Source organism: Panonychus citri, unplaced genomic scaffold, assembly GCF_014898815.1.
Source record: "Panonychus citri isolate SS breed McGregor unplaced genomic scaffold, ASM1489881v1 Contig00124, whole genome shotgun sequence".
Classification (NCBI taxonomy): Eukaryota; Metazoa; Arthropoda; class Arachnida; order Trombidiformes; family Tetranychidae; genus Panonychus; species Panonychus citri.
The window spans coordinates 338,868-361,147 of NW_026515529.1; the positions used below are offsets into that span (position 1 = coordinate 338,868).

The following is a 22,280-nucleotide window of genomic DNA, read 5'->3' on the forward strand; positions in this document are numbered from 1 at the left end:
CCACAAACAACATTAAATTAAATTTAGTTAACAGCTATTCAGTTAATTACTTGACTTTCTCTTTTCACCTAATAACTGAATTAACTGTTAATTTACTTGTTTAAATCCAAAACATCTTCAGTCCAATTGGAAATTCTCTTTCTCTCTTCTGTCTACTCATATTTTTCTTCTGTGTTTCTTTTTAAATTGAGTCATACTTTTTGTCTTATCTGAGAATTTCTCTTCTCTCTTTTTTTTCTCTATTCTCTCTCTCTCTTTTTCTCTCAAAATTTCCTTATAATATTTGTTTTTCTCTCTTTTTCTCCTTCTCTCCCTGATTCTTATAAATCTACTCTCTGTTTCTCTCTCTCTCTCTCTCTCTCTCTCTTACGTTTTTCTTCTTGATATTATTTTTCTTCTCTTGGGTTTTCCTTTTCATCTTTCTCTCATTCTCACTGGTCTCCATTTTCTTTTCTCTTTCCCTTTGGTAACAAATTCTATTTCAATTTCATCTTTCAACATGTCCAATTTAATTGATTCTAGTTTACCTGAAGAAGATTCCAATTGGTCTGATCAACCTGAGCAACAACAATCGTCACCTTTGTCAAATATTGGTAACATTTCTACTGGTTTTGGTGGATCTCCTTTCGATGATTATGCTGTTCGAGATATGGACCTAACAAATGAACCCTTTGGATCTGTAACCTCAACCGTACCAGTATCTTCATCTATTCCCTCTTCTGGATCACCAACACCGTTTACACCATCAGCTCTTGAAGGAGATCTTCTTAATATGAGTACCGATGAGGTTAAATCATCACCTTCACCCTTACCACCTCCATCTTTTCACCAAAGCGCTCCAACTCCTTCACCACCTCCACCACCCTCACCAATTACCCAAACAGTATTGTCACAAGTTGAATCAACCTTCAATCAACAACCAGAATTACCAACAACAACCACATCACCAATTCCATCAACCATCCAAGCGGAGGTTAAACCAGCCGTTGATATTAAACCCGAAGAACCCAAACAACAACAACAACAACAACCACCACCACCTCAACCACAACAACCCAAACCTGAAGCCAAAGAAGTTAAAAAACAAGCTGAAAAGAAAGAGTCAAAAAAACCAACAATTGATGATTCATTACCTTCATCAAGTTCCCAATGTTGCTCCTTTTTGACAAGATATCCTCATAGTAAGTTCACATTACTCAGATAATTTAAATAACTTCATCTCTCTCTCCCATTCTCACTGAATAACTAATTACAAGCAATCAACCGAAATATGTCCTCAGATTGACATATTACCTGTTGAAAACAAAAAGAAGAATAGAAATGAGCAGAAATGACTCAATCTCTCTCTCTCTTTCTCTCTCTTTCAAGTATAATTACTTTATTATGTGTAGAAAGTTGAAGTTGATTGTGAGAAAAAAACACCGTTGATTGATACTTGTGATTAATTGGTGATTTATTTATATAAATTAATCAGTCAATAACAGAAGCGTGATTATTTCATGATCAACTTAATTCTCCCTTTAAATGTGTTACTCGATTTATTGGAAGATTAGAAGATGGAGAAAAAAATCGACATCGAATTGTACGAACGTCAATCGCTGATAAAAATAAGAAGCAAAAAAAAGTTGATTATTTTTTTCGTTTCCTTCGAAAAAAAAGAATACAATTATCTCTCTTTCTCTTCTACTTTCATGATGATGATAATGATGCTCCCGCTACTTTGTGTGAATGATTTAAGATGATGATGAAGATGATGAAGATGCTGATGTAACTGAAATTTTCTTCAACAGTTCCAGTTATTTACACTACAACGTCCTGGTAACATCAATTATCATACGTGTTAACGTTTCTGAGCATCAATAAGACCAGATTCATCTCACTCTCTTTTCTCTTTCTTTTTTTAATTCTCTTTCTACGTCTCTCTTTTTTCTGCTGTGTCTCTCTCTCTCAGTGGCTCTCCCTATTCTCTCTCTCTCTCTCTCTCTCATTTTGTTGGAAAAAGAAAGACTAGTATTTCTATTTTATACTCACTTTTGTTCTACTTGGTTGATTATTTATTATATATTTTTGGTGTTTTGATTCTGATTTTATATTCACCAAGTACTCATTTTTTTCTCTCTCTCTTTCTCTTCTAATTGTTTTCTATTTAATTTATCTATTAGTTTTTTTCTTAAATTGTTATTTTATTTTATTTTGTGATTTCTATTTGTTATTAAAAAACCAATACTATCTTAAAATGGCAAGAGATAGATCATCAAATGCTGCAGCAGCTTCATCACCACCCAAAGATTGTGACTCAGGTTCTTATATAATTGTTTATCTTTTACCCCGTTGGCATCGCAACTAATTATTCATCTTTGATTTATCAATTTCTTTTAATTCCATCAGTTTTTTTATTATCGTTTTTCTCTGTCCACTTGCGAAATTGACCAATTTTAGAATAGAATTTCTATTTGTTCATCTTGTGACATTTTTCTCTGTCTTCTTCTTGATTTCTTGTATCAAATTAGAAGAGAGAGAGAAATAAAGACACGGATTGAGTTCTCTTTCTTCTTACTTTTTTCCCCTTTTGTGTATCTTCTTATCTTCTTGTCTTCTTTCTCTCTCTCTCTCTCTCTCTTGTTCTGATTAAAAGAAAGAGATTCACCAGAAAAGTGCTGTCGTAGTGAAGAAAAGTGTGTGGTAACTTTTCTGAAAGAAAGAGATGAATTAAGTAGACAGAAGAATAGAAAGAGTAAAAAGAATAATTTAAAAAGACATTGATAAGAAAAATTCATATTCTATTCTTGATTTTTCATCGTTTCTCTGAGTTTCACCTTGCTGATAATTAGAAAGGTGATAATGATTATCTGAAACGTGGTGTTAATATTGTTCAATATCATGTAATGATACTGAGCTTTAATCATGATAATCTTCATTCAATTGGAATGATTGATTGTTAAAGATACGAAAACTGATTTGTTCATTTTTTTCACCCAAATTTAATCTCAACTTAATCCATCCTCTCTCTCTCCATCACTTGATTAATATTCATACTGTTACTAATTGATTGTTTTCATCTCTCAACAGTTACCGATCTCCTCTATTGGCGTGATTTGAAAAAAAGTGGAGTAGTTTTCGTTGGTGGACTTTTACTACTCCTCTCGTTGGCATGTTGTTCAATTATCTCTGTCATCGCGAATGGATCGCTCTTGATTCTTGGATCAACCCTTGCCTATCGAATCTACAGCAACATCATGCAAGCAGTCCAAAAGACCGACGAAGGACATCCTTTCAAGTAAATTGTCTTCTTCCATCGTTTTCATCATCTTATTCCCCTTTTATACTATTTTTTTATTACCTATTTACTTGTTTTCCTCTTCAGATGATAAAATTCTGAACTGCATGATTGCTCCGATAGTTGTTCTAATGTCATGTTTTTATAATCTTGTCTTTTTCTCTCTTTCTCTTTTTCTTACCAATTTGTCGTTTTTGTCTGGCTCATCATCGTCATGACGCATCTTCTTCTGGCATTGGTCTTTAAAACACCTCAATCAACACAATCCTTTCAGGCAATATATTGAAATGGATATTATCCCATCTGAGGAAAAGGTTCATGAGTTAGTTGACAAAACTCTTAAGCATCTCAACGTCATCTTATTAAAGTTGAAAAGTATCTTCCTCGTTGAGGATATTGTCGATTCCATCAAGGTACTCATCATGATTTTCTGAACTCTCTATGTCTATTTATTCACCTGAATCATCTTCTTTTTCTTTGTCGTCACTTCCTTTTCCATCATCTTCTACTTCCCCTATTCTCTCTCTCTCTCTCTCTCTCACCTCAATCGCTTGAAAGATTGGTTTCTTTTTGATGTATCGATACTAATTGAAGATGAGAAAATGTTCAACGTGGTGTATGTTTTCAATTGGAATCAAGGTCATCACTAATACAACTACCATTATATAATTAGTAATGAGTTTAATCGTGTAGTTAAGAGTCTTTATGCTCACTCACACACTCGCATACTCACTTACCCTTCATTAAGCTCACTCACTGATAAACTTAATTATCTTATATTCTATTTCATTAATCTATATTTACTCATCTTACTCAGCCATTTTTTCAAGTACTATCAGTACCCATTCTTAGATTGTTGTTTTTTTACTTCTTGAGGCTATTGTATTGATACAGAAAAAAAGGAACCATCCTAAAGCACTTGAAGTTACAATGCCCTCAAATTGTTGATTTTAATTGTAATCATTATCCTTAATTTCCTCTCTCTCTCTCTCTCTCTAGTACTTTATCGCTTTCTGGTGTTTGACGTATGTTGGTGCCTGGTTCAATGGAATGACTTTGGTTACCATGATGTATCTTGGCCTCTTCTCCGTTCCAAAGGTCTACGAGATGAACAAGACAGTTATCGATGGTCATCTTGGAACCATTTGCGCCCAAATGGAGGGTGTTTGCTCCCAGTGAGTATATTTCTCTTTACGAATGATACATTTCGTTTCAATTGATGCAATATTTACATTTCATTCTAACATTGTCACCATGATGCAAGCTTTTCTTTTCTATTTCAAATTTTATTCCATCCTTGGTTCCTATCTAAATAGAGAAGAGAATTTCATCAAAAAGCAATAATGCCCCTCCCAGAATTACAATGGAAGAGATTCATGTCCCTTCTCTCTCTCTCTCTCTCTCTCTCTCTCCTTTCTAAATCCGTCTTTATCAAAGACTATCTTCTCTCTTTCATTAGTTATAATACTTTGTTTTTTTATCGATTATGATATTCTCAGGTTTCATGTATGTAGAAAAAGTTTTCAATTTTTCATCGTCAAGTGAATTCGAACCAAGCGGCCATCGACCTTGACAATTAACTGACTTTCTTTTTCTCTTTCCACCTCTCTTTCTTTTCTTTACCCTCTTGTTTATTTGATATACACAAAACCCCAGAGAAAGGGAAAAAGTAAGAGGTAGTTAAGGTTATCAAAAAGATAACACAAAGTTTCAATAGTAATGAATGAAATGATCAATCCCGTTATATGTTTTAGGAAATTGTGTTCATTTTGAATACTTTGGTTTCTCTGGTGATTTCAATTTACCTTCTAATCTTTTGACAAACAATTACATCTCCATGTAAAATTATCTTGCTTTCATTGTACAGTAAATTCAATGTACAGTTAATGATGATGATAATGTTTGATATAGAGGATTTTCATATATGCGCAGATACATTACATCAATTACATCACTTGAATTACATGCACTAAATTTGGTAACAAAGTTTACCATGATTGACCCACCCTGGTTACCTTTATGTGTATTTATACAGATACATTTTCACTATTTAATCTTTAATTATCCTCTCACACTAAGCGTATCTCATTATACATTTACTATATGACCTTTCATTTACCTTTTTGTCTCCAACAATTGGAAATTAATTGTAGATTGTTATTCATATTATCAAGCGAGATGATGATTATTATCATATTCATAGTGGTGAATTTTAAATAGACTTTGATTGCATTGTACTTTGTTCAACAAGTTGCATGCGTCACCAATTATAAACACCATGAATGTACTGAATAATTCACTGTTCATGTTGTCATAATTGACTGATTATTTAGTCTAATTTGATTATTTGATTAGTTGGAAATTAAGTTTTCGTTTTGTTTCATTTACAATCATGACTATTTTATTTACTCTGGAAATGATTAATCAGTCACAATTTAGCTATTCCAGTTAACAATATTGGATCAGCTTTTCATCATCATCATTTTAATTGTGGTGATGATGAAAACACCAACCAATATCCTTTGTGATTTAATTTCTCTAGAATTAAATTGATCAGGAAGACAATTAACCATTTAATTGTGAAATTGAGATGAATAGATTGACAGAAACAAAAAACATAACCTTTAATCACTATTATTTTGGTTTAAACAGTAACAACAATTTAAACTGCAATTGATTTTTCCTTTTCCCTCAAAATGCATCAATTGAAATTCTCTCTTCTCATTAATTAACCTAATTCTAATTCTAATTGTGATTGTTTTTATTTCTTCTTTGATTACAGAGTTAAAACAAAATTACCATTCCTTGCATCCAAAAAGGACAAAGCCCAATAGAGTAAAACTCAACATATTCAAATCAATGATTGTATGGAAACGTTTATATAAAAAGAAACACTTACACCAAACTTAACCAAATAAGATCTACATTCATCTTCATATAATATTTATCCTCCATTCACTTTGAATACAAAACATGAGACTCAAAAATCGAGATCGGAATCAGAATGAAATCGCAAAAGCAGTTAATTGAATTCGCAACCAGAAATCATCTCCAATTCCCTTTTCTCTCTCTCTCTCATTCTTTAAATACACAATCTGATCACTTTAATTATCACCGCTGCTTCTTGATTGTTTAGACCATTTTGTTTATACAATTAAGTATTTAGATCTCTCCATGAAATGCTAATACGTTTGATGGAAAGTAAACTTAAGTTATCAATAGAAATTCGGGTTTTTTTTCGTTAATTGTTCTCTTAATTTCTCTTAATTGTTCCATTTTTTTGGAATTCAATCCATTCATCATTTTTAATCATCTTCTTCATCACTGTCGTACTAATTATCATTCTGATAATATTTGATTTCTCATCAACATTTAAAATTATTTTTATTCTTTGGTCAAAGTAATACAACAATTAGACTTAATTTTAATTTCTTTGATTAAGTTTTAATTGTTTCAACTCTGATCATAAACACTCAATGGGCAACGTTACTTAAGTTGATCACAATTAAGAGATTAATTGTGATAATCATCATTTACAAATGATTGACAAAATTTGTAGCAATTAACTTTGATAATATTGCCTTAATTATCAACTTTAATTCATTCTGTTTTGTAACAATTTAATTTCTCGTTAATTGCAAAAGTCTAAATGATTCAACAATCTGAGACACTCAACGATTTAAACTATTATTTTAATTATACTGATTTATTGGTGGATTAGATTGAACAATTAGTAAAACAATTAACTCTTTAATGGTAACAATTTAACCTTTGATTTTTGTCTATTGACAATTATCATTATTTACTCATGAATCAATTAATTAGTTAATCTAATCGTTACTTAAAACCAAAAAAAAAATTAACTTAATTATCAATCATCAGTTTTTTTCATTTAATTTAATCATGAACGTCTTTAAATTAATCGTAATCATTAATCAAACGTGACTGATTTTGATTAATTATACAAAATGATTAACAAAAAAAGTCTTGATTGTGATTTAATTGGATTCATTTCTTAACTACTACATTTTGATAACAATTAAAAATGATTATTTCCTTCAAATGATATTTTATAATACACTTAATTAACTTGGCTGATTAACAGCAATCAGTTAATCATATAACTAAATTTGCGACACTTTAAATATTAATTGTTTCTGTTTCTTATTATAAACCAATTGCTTATTGATTATTAACCTAATTTAATCAATGTAATTAAAGTAAATAAATGATTAACAATTAAATTAATTGTGTTTACTTAAAATTTGATCAACTCTTAACAATTTAATCACGATGAGTAAATATTAAGAGACATTAGATTTTACAAGAAATTAATGGAAACAATTAAATCAATTTTATAAGTTTAAATTATGTTAATTGTGATTGGAAAGACAAAAATTGATTTAAAATTAAATTTAATTGTTGAAAGTTTGATCTCTTGATGATGAATAAAATTAAATTCAATTGACAGTTAATTACAAAATAAAGAGATGAGAAATAATTTACTTGATTGTGTTGATGAAATTAAGTTGATTGTTACAATTTACCAAATCGTAAATGAAGTTTATCAAAAGTTAATTGTATAATTGATGAGACAAATTTAGATGTTGTTGTAATTAAGATGATATAAAACAGTAACAATGAGATAATTAGTGTAACTATCAAAGCAATTAAGCAAACAATTAACAGGGAAATCAAGATAATCATTGTAATTAACCAAAACCAGCAATCAACCAGAAATGTTGTTAAATTGTTCCAATCACTAATTGTTGAGATGATCAAGTTAATTGTCCGATGGGTTGAAGACCAAGGCGGGTTGATTGTTACTAATTGCTGCCCATGATTAAGGTTGATTAATAAATAACTGGTCACAAATATGATTAACAATAACATAGAGAGTCTTGAATTAATTGTTGATTTGATAATTAACGAAGTTGATTTATAATTAACTGGACACACAATTAGATGGTTACAATTAAGTCCAACATGACAGTTTCTATTGTAATTAATTAATTGTCCTCGGAAACTAATTGTAAACATTGTATTGATCATCAATTGACAATTTAATCAACTGTCTCTGGTCAAGAGTTAAAAGTAATTGTGGTCAAGAATCAAATTAGAAACGATAATTAGTGATTAAGATTCATTTCCATTGGTTTGATTTAAATTATAATCTAATACTTAAAATCTTGTTAATCAATAAAGTGATTAACTGAAGTTTTAATCGCGATTAAGGATTTAAGATTAATTGTTAATCTAACCACTTGGACAATTAAAGTGTAAAGAGTTAATTTTTTGTAAATGGTTTAATTGTTTTCAATTTAAATTCAATAATTTTCCCAGAAATAAACAAATTGTTACAATATTTATCCTTCAAGTTGATTGTCCAGTTTAAAGAAAAACTGACCATCGTAGTTTTGATTTGAAACAATTTAGAGATACATTTTAATTTAATTACAATTATAAGCTCTGTAATTATGATTAGACTTTCAAAAAAAACTGTAACAATTAATCACACAATTAATACGATTCACGTTTTTTGATGCAAACATTGAGAAAGAACCTGATGTGCTACAGAGACACGATTATTCAAGCTTTTCAAATTCCGCACCAACAAAAATAGAACGATTGTTGTAAGGTCGATCAAAAGTTATAATTTTTCAAATTTTCTCTTTCTTTTGACTTTGCTTCTTTTCGTATCCTTCAAATATTAGTATTGTTTAACAGTTGCATTGTTGTTAAAATGATTTTAAAGAAAGAGAGAGAGAGAGAGAGAGAGAGAAATAGTAAACGTCCACGAAACGACCTGGTCTGCGACATACGATCGTATGGAACCAGGAACGCATTCGTGAAGTTTAGTTAGCAAATTAACTTGCATATACGAAGCTAACAATATTGTATAAGCTTAGCGATCATGTTGATCGCTCGCTCCCTTGTATCCTTTGATTGTTTCTATTCAGGTTTCTTGGTTTTGTATTGACGATAATTAATTTAATTAGATGAGCAATTTGTTTTTCTTTGAATTTTGTTTTTTTTTTCATCACGATAATTGTGAATCAATTGAAATTTTTAATTCTTAATCGCTACAATTAATTAATCATTAAATCTAAATTTCTATTCAACAAATGATGAAGATAAATTGTTCGTTAAAGGAGACTAGATTTTTTCGATTGTTTAGAATCAATTGATTGACATATAATCGCTCCAGATATTCACCATAAATGGCTAATTAGATATCATTTGTATAAATTGATTAATATATTGATTGGATCATTTGAATGTTAATTCAATTGTTAGAATTTGATTGTTTAATCTGTTGCCAAGATCTAATGTAACATCGTTCACCTTACCTCTCATTAACGCATTTGCAACGGGCTCGTAGTTTTTTGATAACCTTGAAGGGAATCATATCTCATAAATCACTCGCACTTAATAATAACATCTATTTATAGAATAATCAAGAGAGTTGAGTTCAAATTCGCGGATATTTTGTTGAGGAAACGGAAAACACATCTTTCGTTTTTTTTAACGATGATACATGTATAAGGATGACAATATCTATCCGAACGGAGTATTTGCTAACAATGAACTGGATCTATCGGAAATTAAGGTTTACGGTTTCGATTAAGATTATAGTTTGGCTGTTTATAAAAAATCTCTTCATTATTTAATCTACAATTTAGGACGTGATGTGTTAATTAACAAATACAATTGATATATTTTTTATAATCCTAACTAATTTAACTTTCGAGAAATAAGAAATCAAAATTTGAGTCCAACCTTTTTTCCGAATAGGTTACGATAATAGTGAATTAATTTTTGAGTTCTAATATTAGACACCGAAGTCGATCGATTAATACGAATTTTTTTTGTAAATGGTTTAATTGTTTTCAATTTAAATTCAATTATTTTCCCAGAAATAAAACAAATTGTTACAATATTTTTCCTTCAAGTTGATTGTCCAGTTTAAAGTGAAAACTGACCATCGTAGTTTTGATTTGAAACAATTTAGAGATACATTTTAATTTAATTACAATTATAAGCTCTGTAATTATGATTAGACTTTCAAATAGAAACTGTAACAATTAATATCCTTTGATTGTTTCTATTCAGGTTTCTTGGTTTTGTATTGACGATAATTAATTTAATTAGATGAGCAATTTGTTTTTCTTTGAATTTTGTTTTTTTTCATCACGATAATTGTGAATCAATTGAGATTTATTAAATCAGGATTAATTAGTCATGTAAATTGTTTAGAGAGCTAAGCCAAAGAAATTGAGATTCCTTTTTAATTCTTAATCGCTACAATTAATTAATCATTAAATCTAAATGTCTATTCAACAAATGATAAAGATAAATTGTTGGTTAAAGATTGGAGCGGTTAATTACTGTGATTAATTAAATGACTGATCTAGATGATTCTGTCCAAATTGGTTGTTGAGCTGCAAGTGAACAATTAACTCTGATTTAGATCTCAATTGATTCCATAGTCATGATTGAGTTGATTTTCATGCTTCTTTTTAATTTCCATAATCTTGATTTCTAATCATCAGCAATTAGTAAACCACAGGGTTTTCCTTGCCGATTAATATTGAATTTCCCGAACTTTGATAACTGGGGACATCTTTTCATGGGGCAATGATCCCCTTCGAGGGCAGAAAATGTGATTAACTGAATAGTTCAGCAAGTTCGTAATATGTGACATATAAATGTCACTGTAACGGAAAAGTCGACGGGAAAAGTAGGACGGATTATGATGTGTCCTAAATATGCTTCCGAATTGTGGGTTGAATAAACTTTTCGATTTCAATCTGAGAACTTCTCGATCTCGAAATAAATATTGTAACAAATCTTCGGCATGGAGAGGCGACTTTAAGATGCATGTGTCTCTTTGACGTTCATCGATCAGCAATTGGATTGCTTGTAATTCACTGATTGCCTCTGAAAACTCCTCAGAATTCAGAATATTAATCTCATTCTATTAGGAGAGGAAAAAGAATAAAGAAATTAGTTAATCATGAGAGTCGAGTAGATTATCATTTAGATTGATACCTCAAGTTCACCAATTACAGCTCCGGTTCTCCAACCATGGAAAAGAGTTAAATCAGCTAAATCAGCGTAAATTTGATCACCAAAATAAAGGATATTATTACCATGCCAACCGGTCAGTTCGAGTAACTTTTTCACTGTCCCTTCCATGTAAACTTTACCCTTTTCAAAACGAGTCACCTCTTCCCATGTATGTGAATCAGTATCAGGTTGATAACTTCTGAAAGGTCTGAAAGATTAAGAGAGAGATTTAAATTAGTTGAATAAAAAAGAAATTACAACAATCAAATGAGTGAATAAAATGATTACCTATGAGCTTGATTGAAAAACTTTGGCTTTCGAGCTCGAACAATAATAATGTCAAATAAATCTGTCCAATTGTTACCAATCATAAATCTCATGCCACAGTCTCTGAAAATTGAAAATTAGACAATTAAATTAATCTGGAATTGATTGATTTCTGTTATGTTGATATAAAGTGAATTATATATACACCGAGACTTACACAAAATCGAAAGGACTGTTTGTGATTAGGAACATTTTCTTTTTGGCAACTCGAAGTCGAGTAAGAAATTCTGTAAGTTCAGGTCGCTTTTCTAAATAATCACCGATTCTATCACGATCAAGCATTTGATGCATCACAGGGTGAATACTTTGCACAGCCGATTGAACATCATAGAAAAGTATCTCTGGACAATAGGGAATATTATTCCTGATAAAATATTCAGTTACATTTGCAAGTAAACAAATTTCTGGCACAGAGAAGAGATCATTTAATTGTTTCATCTTTGGATGATCATCTTCAGGTTTAATCAATGACTGGGAGATGTAACAACCACCATATATTTGGGTCACTTCTTCATCGGATAAAGGGCTGAATCCTCTGTATACACATCCAAGTTGAATTTGATGAAACGAGTCGATCTTAGTCAAAAGTCCCTATGAAATTGATATAAACAAAATAATATTGGGTAAACAAAATAGTAAACATTTCAATAGATTTTTTTTCTTACGTGTTCAATATCATAATGAAGGCCTCGAATTGCAAAATCGGGAATATAATTAAACGATTTGATTCCTTTGGATACTTTAAGATGAAGATAAGTAAACAAAATTAGCAAAAATTCAATGAAACAATAAGAGAAGAAACTTAATGAAAGTTCTCACTTTGTATTTGCTAATTAACACATCACGTCCTAAATTGTAGATTAAATAATGAAGAGATTCTTTATAAACAGCCAAAGTATAATCATAATCGAAACCGTAAACCTTAATTTCCGATAGATCCAGTTCATTGTTAGCAAATACTCCGTTCGGATCGATATTGTTTTCTTTGATTTTATCTGAGGGAAAACAAAAGGAAGTAAAATTAAATTTAGAATAGAAAATTTTGAGAATAGAATATTTTTTGTTCTATTCTATTTAGAATCTGTTTTACTTACTCTTAAAGTGTCTCTTGTAACTGATATAACGATTGGTAAGATCTGGCGAAACTGCTAAACTAGACAATTGAGTAATTTCTTCATCAGAACTTAAATCGTTCATCGGAATATTGATTGTAGACACTGACCGGTGACAATTATAGTTGGATATTGGTGAGAATGATGAAGATGGGAAGATAATGAAACTTGTGATGGTAAAGTTAAAGATGGCGATGATGATATTTTAGATGAACAACAAGGTGGTGATTGTTGTTGTTGTGATGAGGATGATGAAGAAAATGATAATGATGATGGAGAAGATGTAATAATTGATGGTGAGATCTTTCTTGGAGACAATAGATTACCCAAATTAATGGTTAACCGCAATTTACCGAGATATTTAATTGAAGACATTGTTATGTTTACCAATCAGTGTAACTCAATCAGATGATGTCCGGGATGTCAGCTAGTAATTAGAATCAATTATAGTTAATTGTAAATTAGACAATTAGTTAAATAAACAGAAAAAGAACAAAAAAATCACAAAGGAAAAAAAAATACAAATACAAACCTTCAAGGTTGTAAATAAATAGGAAAACATATGATGTTTATCATCGGTTGATTTGCTTTTTCTTAATTTCTTACCATTAATTTGTGATTGTCAATTACTGGAAGATTGATATTACTCTATACTTGAATGGAATTAAATAAATTAGAAACAATTTAAGTGAAACAATTAAGAGACCAAGGGAAAGGAAAACACAATTGGTGATGTTTTGGTTTCAGTTGAAAGAAAAACGTAGACAGTAAATTAGACAGAGAAATAGAAAGAGAAAATTAAAAGAAAGAGAAACAAATGTGTTGATAGTCACGGAGATTAATTTGTTTATGTTTTCGTTACCTACTCTCTTTGGGTCACCCTTGCAATTAATTATCTTTTTTAATTCTATCAATCAACTTAAGTAGATTTCTATTGATTGTTAAGTGTTAATAAATGGTACTTGTACTATGGTAATTAGTTAATTGTTCAATTTAATTTGATTCTGTTTCCTTTGTTTACTTTGTTTATTTCCCTTCGTTTGCTGATCATTTTGGTGTTTTGGTCTATATTTTCATCTCTTTCTTTATTAATTGTTCCTCGAAAAGATTTAATTGTGATTAGAGATGACCGATTATTTGATTGTCCACGACAATCAAGGTGGGACACTAAGATTGGAGAGACAATCGGTTTGAATTTAATTTCTTTACTGTGACTTACCGGTTACCTATAAGGTTGGTTGTTTTTTTTATTTCTCTTATTAGTTGTGATTAAATTAACTAATTTTCGATTACTTTCTTTATTTCCAGGTTGAGTTCTGAGTAATCTGTTCATTGGTCCTGGTGAATTGGTCCTTAGATGATGAAGGACAATCAAGGTGAAGGATTTGATGGTCAAATTTATGAGTTTCTTTCAATTGGAGTTTCAATTTTCCTCTTAGTCATTTGCTCATATTGATCATGATAAATTGGTGAATTTCGTTCTTCATTTGTTCACCTCAGAGAAAATGGTGTCCAATTTGAAAGCATTGGGAAGATTGCGGAAGAAAATTAAGGAAAGAATTGAGAACATTAAAAAAATGAATGTTCGAAGAAACATTTTAACCAGAAGAGGGAAGAACAAGGAAAAGCCGTAAGACATGATTAATATCGAGTTAATCGAATGATAAGTTCTGATTGAGTCAAACGATTTGAGGTCAAGGACAGATAACCAAAAGACCTGAACAACTCGAATTGAAGAGAATGATAAAGAGTCACCATGAGCTATTAAATTTTGGGACAATCAATTGGAATCAAAAGGAAGACGAAAGATTAACGTTCCATTAAACGTCCAAGATCAAACTCTACTAATTAACCTTAACCCTGGAATCAGCATGAAAACGAAATCAACTGATAAAGAAAAACTGTCACCATCATAACGACAATTACATTTGAAATCAACAAATTGTCAATCAAAGTCTCAGAAAGTCAACAATTAACCCAATCACTTTTTCAATTACCTCATTGTATAACCTTTGTTTAAGAAATTCCCAGACTCTGAAATGGTGAAAGTGTTTCCATCCCCTGAAGACAAATCATGAAGAGGATAAAGCTGAAGGTCTTTGGAACAAAATTGAAAACAACATTATTATCATGATAATCGCTCCTCTCTCTCTCTTCTCTGATATTTTTCACCATCGAAAGCTGAATTGTTCTGGTAGAAAACAAGTAGAAAAGAAACAAAATGGAGAAAATTTCGTGTTTTCTTTTCTTCTAAATGATAACCAGTTAGGAGTGTCAAAGAACCAAGGTCAACAAGAAGACTAATCAGAGAAGATGAAAACAAGAATTTTCAGCCATTCCGCTGGTTAGAACTTTCTCTCTAACTCTTTCTCTTTCTTTCAGTTCTCCATGAAGCAAAAAGTTCACTTTCGCTGTCAGTAGTTTACATCACAATTTCAAATAATCTACGTATTCATGTAAAAAGAGAGAAAGAGACTGAACAAGATTCAGCAAATTCATTCAACACCAACAATCCAAGGTCTTCCTCTTTTCTTCATCTTGGTAAAGGTTGAAAAGTAACACTCATGATTCCGCTTTTTTCCACCACAACTTTGACTATTCTCGAACCAACCAAAGGCCTTGAAAAGGATATAACGGATTCTAAAGTGTTATCAATGAAAACGCTCAATTTTTAAGCGCGAACTCAACGGAATTGGAAGAACCGAAAGAGTAAAATCTGATACAACAATCGAAAGAATTTTCTATCTATTCGAAGTTCTGATTAATTGATGTTTCATCTTATTCATGGAATTTTCAATTAGATGACTAATTTAAACTGTCATCAATTCTAATTACGATTAACCAACTTTTATCATCGAAAAAAAATAAAACTGAACAATCGAAAATTATTTCATTCCAATGAATTTGATTTCGTAATAACTGAAACTAGTTGATTCAATTTCATGTCCAATATTTAATTCGATAAGGTAAACATGTAATCGAAATGTTCAGCGCAAGTTCATTCATACCTCGAATTGAAATCAATAAACTATTCTTATCGTTACCATGGTAGTAACCGAATACCCTAAGGTAAAGTTCATCTTTCTACTCATATATCACATATTTTACTAGAGAAAAGTGATAAGAATTCATTGTAACATATTGAAGAATAAATTTTTATCCTAATAAGTTATTATAATTTAAATTCTAAGTCTAAACAATTAACTTAAATTGAAGTAAGAAACAAATAAAAAGTTTGATTTATAAGACAAATTGAATTGGTTTCCAAAAGGATCAAAGTGAAAACAATCAACAATAACCTCCAATTAATCAGTGTGTTTATCAATAGAGTTAATTAGCTGATTATGGTTAATCAAATTGGAAGCCAGTTAATCATTTTTATTTGCTGGCTGATTGTAAATCTAATCAAACCCGGAAATGGAGCTTATTATGAATTCAATCAGAATCCACAAGCTCTGATTGATAATGAGGATCTTATTGCTGGTTATGAACCAGGAATATTATCACAAAAATCCTTACAGGTAAATCTTTGATTTAATATTGATCATGATGATTAGATGATTTAATTGTTTTCTCCGATTCTTGTTTTTGGACAAAAACAAAGCAATTCGGTGACATGAGAGATGAAGATTCGGGTTGGGAGATTGATTATCCAAGAATCACCGAAGATACTGATTGGCCTAAAAGCGATTTTCTCAGTAAATTGGGTCAAATTGCTGGAATTGCAAGTCACAAGAACAATTCGATTTACATATTTCACCGAGGTGACCATGTTTGGGATCACAGGTAATTTATCACCTTAAGGTCAATTCCATTTCAAACTAATCAATCTAATTGACTTTCAGATCATTTGACATATCGGAACATTATAAGAAGATCAATAAAGGACCAATAGCCAATGATACGATCTTCGTTGTCGATGGTACAACCGGAAAAGTGATCAAATCATGGGGAGCGAATAAGTAAGTGATTAGAATTGTGTTCAAAATTTTCTCGATTAAATTAAGCTAATTGCTATGAATCATATTCCTCTGAACATGTTAGATTTTATATGCCCCATGGAATCAGTTTGGATCGGGAAGGTAATATTTGGTTAACTGATGTCGCTCTTCAACAGGTATTCAGGTTCAAACGGGACGATCTCGAAAAACCCGACCTGGTCTTGGGTGAACCTTTTCAACCAGGACGTGATTGGAATCACTTTTGTCTTCCTACCGATGTTGTTGTCGCTTCAACTGGATTAGTTTATATTAGCGATGGTTATTGTAATTCGAGGATATTAATTTTATCACCTTCGGGAAAAGTTCTGTCCGAAATTGGAATAAAAGGTTTTCTATCTTTTGTTTTTCTCTTTCGAATTTCAATTTCCCATTTTTTCTCACAATTATCGTCTTTTTATTTTCCCCACAGATAATATGGTGATACCTCATAGTTTAGTTCTATTGGAGGAAGAGAATCTGATCTGTGTTGCCGATCGGGAAAAACGAAGGATTTTATGTTACACTGCGGGTCTTGATCGAACTCAACCTGGAATTCTGACCTTTAACATTAACCATCCGAGATTTAATCGTATATTTGCCATTGATCACGTCGGTGATTTACTGTTCGCTTTAAGTGTTCCCGAAGACGAATCACAATCAGAAGGAATCATATTCAACTTGGCGACAGAACGTATTGTAAACGCATGGAAACCTCGTTCGGGTTTTCGTCAACCTCATGATTTGACCATCTCGTCCGATCGGAAGAGCATCTTTGTCAGTGACATCGATCCAAAAGGACCTAAAATATTCAAATTCAACATGTGATTGTAAAACGAAAACCAAAAAGAATATAAAATGTCACATTAATTACGAACAAATTAATTTCGAAAAAAATTTTTTCGATCAATATTAATTCTGTTCCAATTATCATCTCATTCCAATTCCAATATTTTATCATCCTGTAAATTCATCGTTAAATGACAACCACTATTATCTCCTTTGTCCAGAGAATATAATTTATTTCCAAAGTTAATTACAACCAATTCGATGATTAAAGCCAATTAAACTAAAATAAATTTCCATCTTTAATCATTAATCATTTTCCAATTTCCTTCTCAATAACTTTCCACCGAAATCCCTTTCAATCTTAAAATAACCTTCTTCTTGTAGAGCATAAAAAAATCTATCGATTTCAATCATAATCGCCTAACTATCAACTAATTTTCATGGAAATATTTTAATTGCGATTAATTAATAGCCAAAAATTAAGAAATCGAAAATTATTTCAGATACTCAACTACTCTATCGATATCTACTTTTACATTTCTTTTCTACGCAAGAACAGATACCGATAGAATACTCGAATATCTTTTCGAATTCAAAATTTCGCATATTCTATTCGGTAATTACCATCTGTTCGATGGACAAATTTTTCTGTTGACTTTGTTTGTTACAATTTCTTTTGATTATTTTTTAATTAATTTCCTTTCATTTTACTAATTAATTGATTCAATTGATTTAATTACTTTACTTTAGTGTTAAAGGGCAAATTTGTTTGTGTCAAAGAGTAAAGGTGAACATCCAACATTTGGGTTACTTTGAGTTTTAACCTTTCGCTTGAAATTATTGAATTGAATTTGTTTCAATTGATTTTCCTTTTCGTAACTAGAGACAAGGTAATTTCATTTAATTGTGTTTCTTTTTTTGTTTACTTAATTGTTGTTCTTATTTTTCTATTCTTACTGTTGTATAAACAGGTAACACTCTAGTGACCACAATTAACTGTGATAATCTGTTTGAAAGCTAAAATCTCTGACATTTTGGAAAATTTTGTCATAAGCTTGTCAACAACAAACGACAATCTTGAAAATCAATCTTGATCAATTGTGGTTTTTTTTTGGTGTTTTGGTTAATCAATCTCACGGAATTAAATCATTTACTTGAAAGGTAAGATGAAGGTTATGATTGTAATTGTTTGTTGATTTATGAGTACCAAGAATAATCAAGAAAAGATGGAATCGATTTAGAAAACAAAAACAGATAGAAAAATGTTCTGATGAAATATTGTAATTCTATTTCTTCAATTAATTTCTCAATCATTTCAATCAATAATCTCTCATTATTCCGGTTACATGTTATTCACTCAACAACAATTTACCTTTTTCCCTTTTAAAATTAACCTTTCATTGTATTGATTAACTAATTTCAATCAATTCTCTCCATCATCATCATCATCAATATACTTATTCAATAAGTTGAACTGTTTATATTGCTTTTGATTTCCTTGAGATTGATCAAGATTATTAATATGATACACGATTAACTTAATTGTTACTGTTTGATTTTTAACCTTAACGGTGTAATGATTATATTTGATTTTCTGGTCAGTGTCAATCTTAATGACACACTGATTGTTTAATTGTGATAATCATTTCACCCAAAACCGAAAACTGGACTTGATAGATGATCCGAGAAAACAGAAATTATGAATTTCTCTTTCTCTCTCTCTCCATCAAGAACATTCAGTTTACTTTAATTAACCATTTGAAATTATCTAAATTTTATCATTTACCATTTTAATTGTTGAAACAATTCAAGGATCAACAATCATATAATCAACTTCGTCACTTATCAAACACTAATCGTAAACGGGGTCAGGGTTAAATGTTAAACATTCACTTTCCATGTTTATCTTTAATATTCTGAATCTTTTTCTCATTCAAATCTCTCTTTTTAGTTGATTGTTAATTGTTTATCGAGAGAGAGAAACGATTAACCTGAACTTGAACTTGATCGCTAAGGAAGCTAAATCTAATCACGATTAAGATGATTAGTAAATTGCGGAATATAATTTGTGATTTCAATTTACTAACAATAAACAGAAAAAAAACTATTCCTTCCTATTGGTAAATACAAACGAGAAGTGGAAACCATTGAATATCTTGATAACCTTCAACTTTTTTTTTCTACTTCTCATCTTAATTGTGATAGTTAATTCTTGTTTCCATGATCGCATGATCAATTGTGTGTATGATCTCATTCATTGATTAACTGACCAGGTAACTTTAATTAGAAGATAAACAAAACCGAAAATGAACCAGTTTTCCATCTATGATAATTTCTTGCTAACTTTTTGCTTCCTTATTTCATCATTTTCTCAATTTCTGTAACACACATAATCTCAACAATTTACTAATCAATTTCCTATCTTCTTCTAACAGTAATAACCAATTTCTTAAATTCTAAAATAATTAATTACTTCACCTTGAGTTCGATTTTCTTTTCTAACCAAATTTCCATTCATTAGGCCTAACGGAATCTCTTTTAGCTTTTGTCTCATCATCTTCTCTTTTTATATTAATATCATTTTCTCATTGTAAACTCTATTCCCAAACTGATTGACCTAAATTGTTGACAATTAACTGAAAGTGATTCCCTGAGGTCACACCCAAAATTTTCAATTCTAATAATCTTATTTCATCTCTCTCTCTCTCTCTCAGAATTACATGTAATCCATATAATATTTATATTCCTGATTTGTGGTCAACCTTCAATCAACTTGGACACTTAATCAATCAACTAAACCAATACAACAATTAACACAATAAATTGTCTCTCATACAATCTTAGTCAATTAATCATTTGTAAGTAAATCTATCAATTAATTAGTAGTATATTAATATGATTGTTTATCATCACCTTGTAACCTTTTTGATTTGCCTTAGCAACATGACGCAACTTAACCCTAACCTTTTATGCTTAAAATAACAACACAGTTTAAATTTGTATCAGTCGCCATTTTGTTTCAACCCAATACTCTAGTAGTTGCTAGTTTATTATATTCACTGATTGTGTTTATAATAATATTAATTGTTAGATAATTGTTTCCCTAAATTATAAATACTAATTGTTTTAACTGAAAAACAATCATTTAACCTTCAAATGTTAATGTAAAAGTGAGAAACCATCATCATCATTATCATTTCAGTTTCCCTCTTTCATTTTTTTTTATATATAAAATCCCATCAAGTATATGGTCATAAGTTACAATGTAAAAATCAAATTGAATCAAATAGTTGATTGATAATTGTTAATTTCTCCATCTAACTAATCAATTATCGCCATTTTTTCATTGTTGTAAATATTAGTTTCAAATTGTTGTTAAAAGGTTGGTAACTTTTACTTACCAGCAAACATTATTTACGGTTTACCTTGAATCCTTTTCGAGTAGCCTTCCCGTTAGCCTAGTTAATTAACCAGTAACATAACAGTTAACCATTTAGTGTTGACTCTCACCCACTTTTTTATAACTCACTCACTCACTCTCTCTCTCTCTCTCTCTCTCTCTCTCACTCACTATCTCTCTTTCACTCCCTCATCATCATCGTTATTATTACCTTTTTTGACACAACAACAAGTCTAACATTTGAAATAATTTTCTTTTCTTTTTTTTATTCGATTTCATGATTTTCTGTTAATAACAATATCTACAGGAACTATTATTCATTTGTGTTCTAGTTCCGTGTATGTGTGAGTGTATTTATGTGAAAGTAACATTTATATTCCACCACCACCACCATCATTACCTCTGAATTCACCAGAACAAGGAATTGATTGTACAATAGTTTCTCTCAATTGAAACTCTTTGAATCATCTTCTCGTTTGGATATTTTTTCATTTTGGAAAAGAATTTTTTTTTATTCTTTCCTTTCTCTCTCTTTCTCTTTCAATCTCTCTTTCAGTGTTGTAACATGTTGTTTTTTTCTTCTTTGGCCTGAGAGACCTTGAGATTCAGTGAGAGGGGATAAGTAGACAAACAACAACACTGCAAAGGGAAAGTGTGTGTGTGTGGAATAAGAGTAAAAAAAAAGAAAGAGAGAGTTGAAACTGTTGCTAACTCGTCTACTACCTTCTTGTAACACTCCCAAATTATATCTTCTATCATCACACTCACACACATCTCTCATCATCATTACAACCTCATCATCATCTCACCAGTAACACAACAATTACAATTTACCCTTTAGACAATAAACAATCAGAAAGAAAAAAAAATAATAACATGAATCACTCATGAAATATGAAAAATTGTTTACTAACCTCAAGGATTTTCACTTTATAGTTTTCGGTGCTTCAATGATATGTCACATTAGTGAATAATATTATTTTCGATCACAATTTATAACAAAGATAATCATCATCATAGAAAACAATATAAACTCAACGTTGATTTTTGCTCTCTCTCACTCTGACTCTCCTAAGTGTTTCTCTCTCTCTCTCTCTCTAATCAACCCAATTATTAACTCGACTTATATGTTTATTTTTTCATCTTCTTCCTTCTACTGTTGACATTTTTGTGACTCTCTTCTTATATATTCTTGTCTCTTTTTCTCTCTCTCTCTCATCATTTCTGTTTCCTTGTTCTCTTTTTTCTGTATATGATCTGTGATAAAATCATCTTCATCTTTAATTATTTTCACCATGATGCCTAAAATTAACCCTAACCAGCAGTTG

At 30.5% G+C, this 22,280-nt stretch overlaps 3 protein-coding genes and 1 long non-coding RNA gene across 6 annotated transcripts; 3 read left to right on the forward strand and 1 right to left on the reverse strand.

Annotated features, from left to right (window-relative positions):
• Window positions 1–95: 95 nt before the first annotated feature.
• On the forward strand, window positions 96–6,195 carry LOC128390624 (reticulon-1-like). Its single transcript, XM_053350368.1, has 5 exons — window positions 96–1,181; window positions 3,070–3,277; window positions 3,552–3,690; window positions 4,277–4,452; window positions 6,060–6,195. Exons 1-5 carry the CDS (start codon window positions 500–502, stop codon window positions 6,109–6,111), a joined length of 1,257 nt encoding a protein of 418 aa, XP_053206343.1. The 5' UTR covers window positions 96–499; the 3' UTR covers window positions 6,112–6,195.
• A 4,020-nt stretch (window positions 6,196–10,215) lies between these two features.
• Window positions 10,216–13,515, reverse strand: LOC128390600 (5'-nucleotidase domain-containing protein 3-like). The gene is given in 9 exon segments (XM_053350345.1): window positions 10,216–11,255; window positions 11,330–11,555; window positions 11,636–11,737; window positions 11,832–12,265; window positions 12,340–12,389; window positions 12,392–12,413; window positions 12,494–12,669; window positions 12,769–13,213; window positions 13,319–13,515. Coding segments are annotated over 8 exon segments (1,506 nt in total). The 5' UTR covers window positions 12,872–13,213; window positions 13,319–13,515; the 3' UTR covers window positions 10,216–10,862.
• Window positions 13,516–14,948: 1,433 nt separating this feature from the next.
• LOC128390601 (peptidyl-glycine alpha-amidating monooxygenase-like) lies at window positions 14,949–17,834 on the forward strand. Its single transcript, XM_053350346.1, has 5 exons — window positions 14,949–16,307; window positions 16,391–16,572; window positions 16,632–16,748; window positions 16,831–17,114; window positions 17,197–17,834. The coding sequence occupies exons 1-5, from the start codon at window positions 16,131–16,133 to the stop codon at window positions 17,589–17,591; spliced, it is 1,155 nt and encodes a 384-aa protein (XP_053206321.1). The 5' UTR covers window positions 14,949–16,130; the 3' UTR covers window positions 17,592–17,834.
• A 364-nt stretch (window positions 17,835–18,198) lies between these two features.
• On the forward strand, window positions 18,199–22,274 carry LOC128390613 (uncharacterized). 3 transcript variants are annotated; one of them, XR_008325655.1, is made up of 4 exons: window positions 18,199–18,442; window positions 18,524–18,713; window positions 20,267–20,934; window positions 21,260–22,274. It is a non-coding gene; the product is annotated as an uncharacterized LOC128390613 (long non-coding RNA). The 3 variants fall into 3 exon arrangements; XR_008325656.1 differs by having other exon boundaries at window positions 20,267–20,410; XR_008325654.1 differs by having other exon boundaries at window positions 20,267–22,274.
• Window positions 22,275–22,280: the final 6 nt, after the last annotated feature.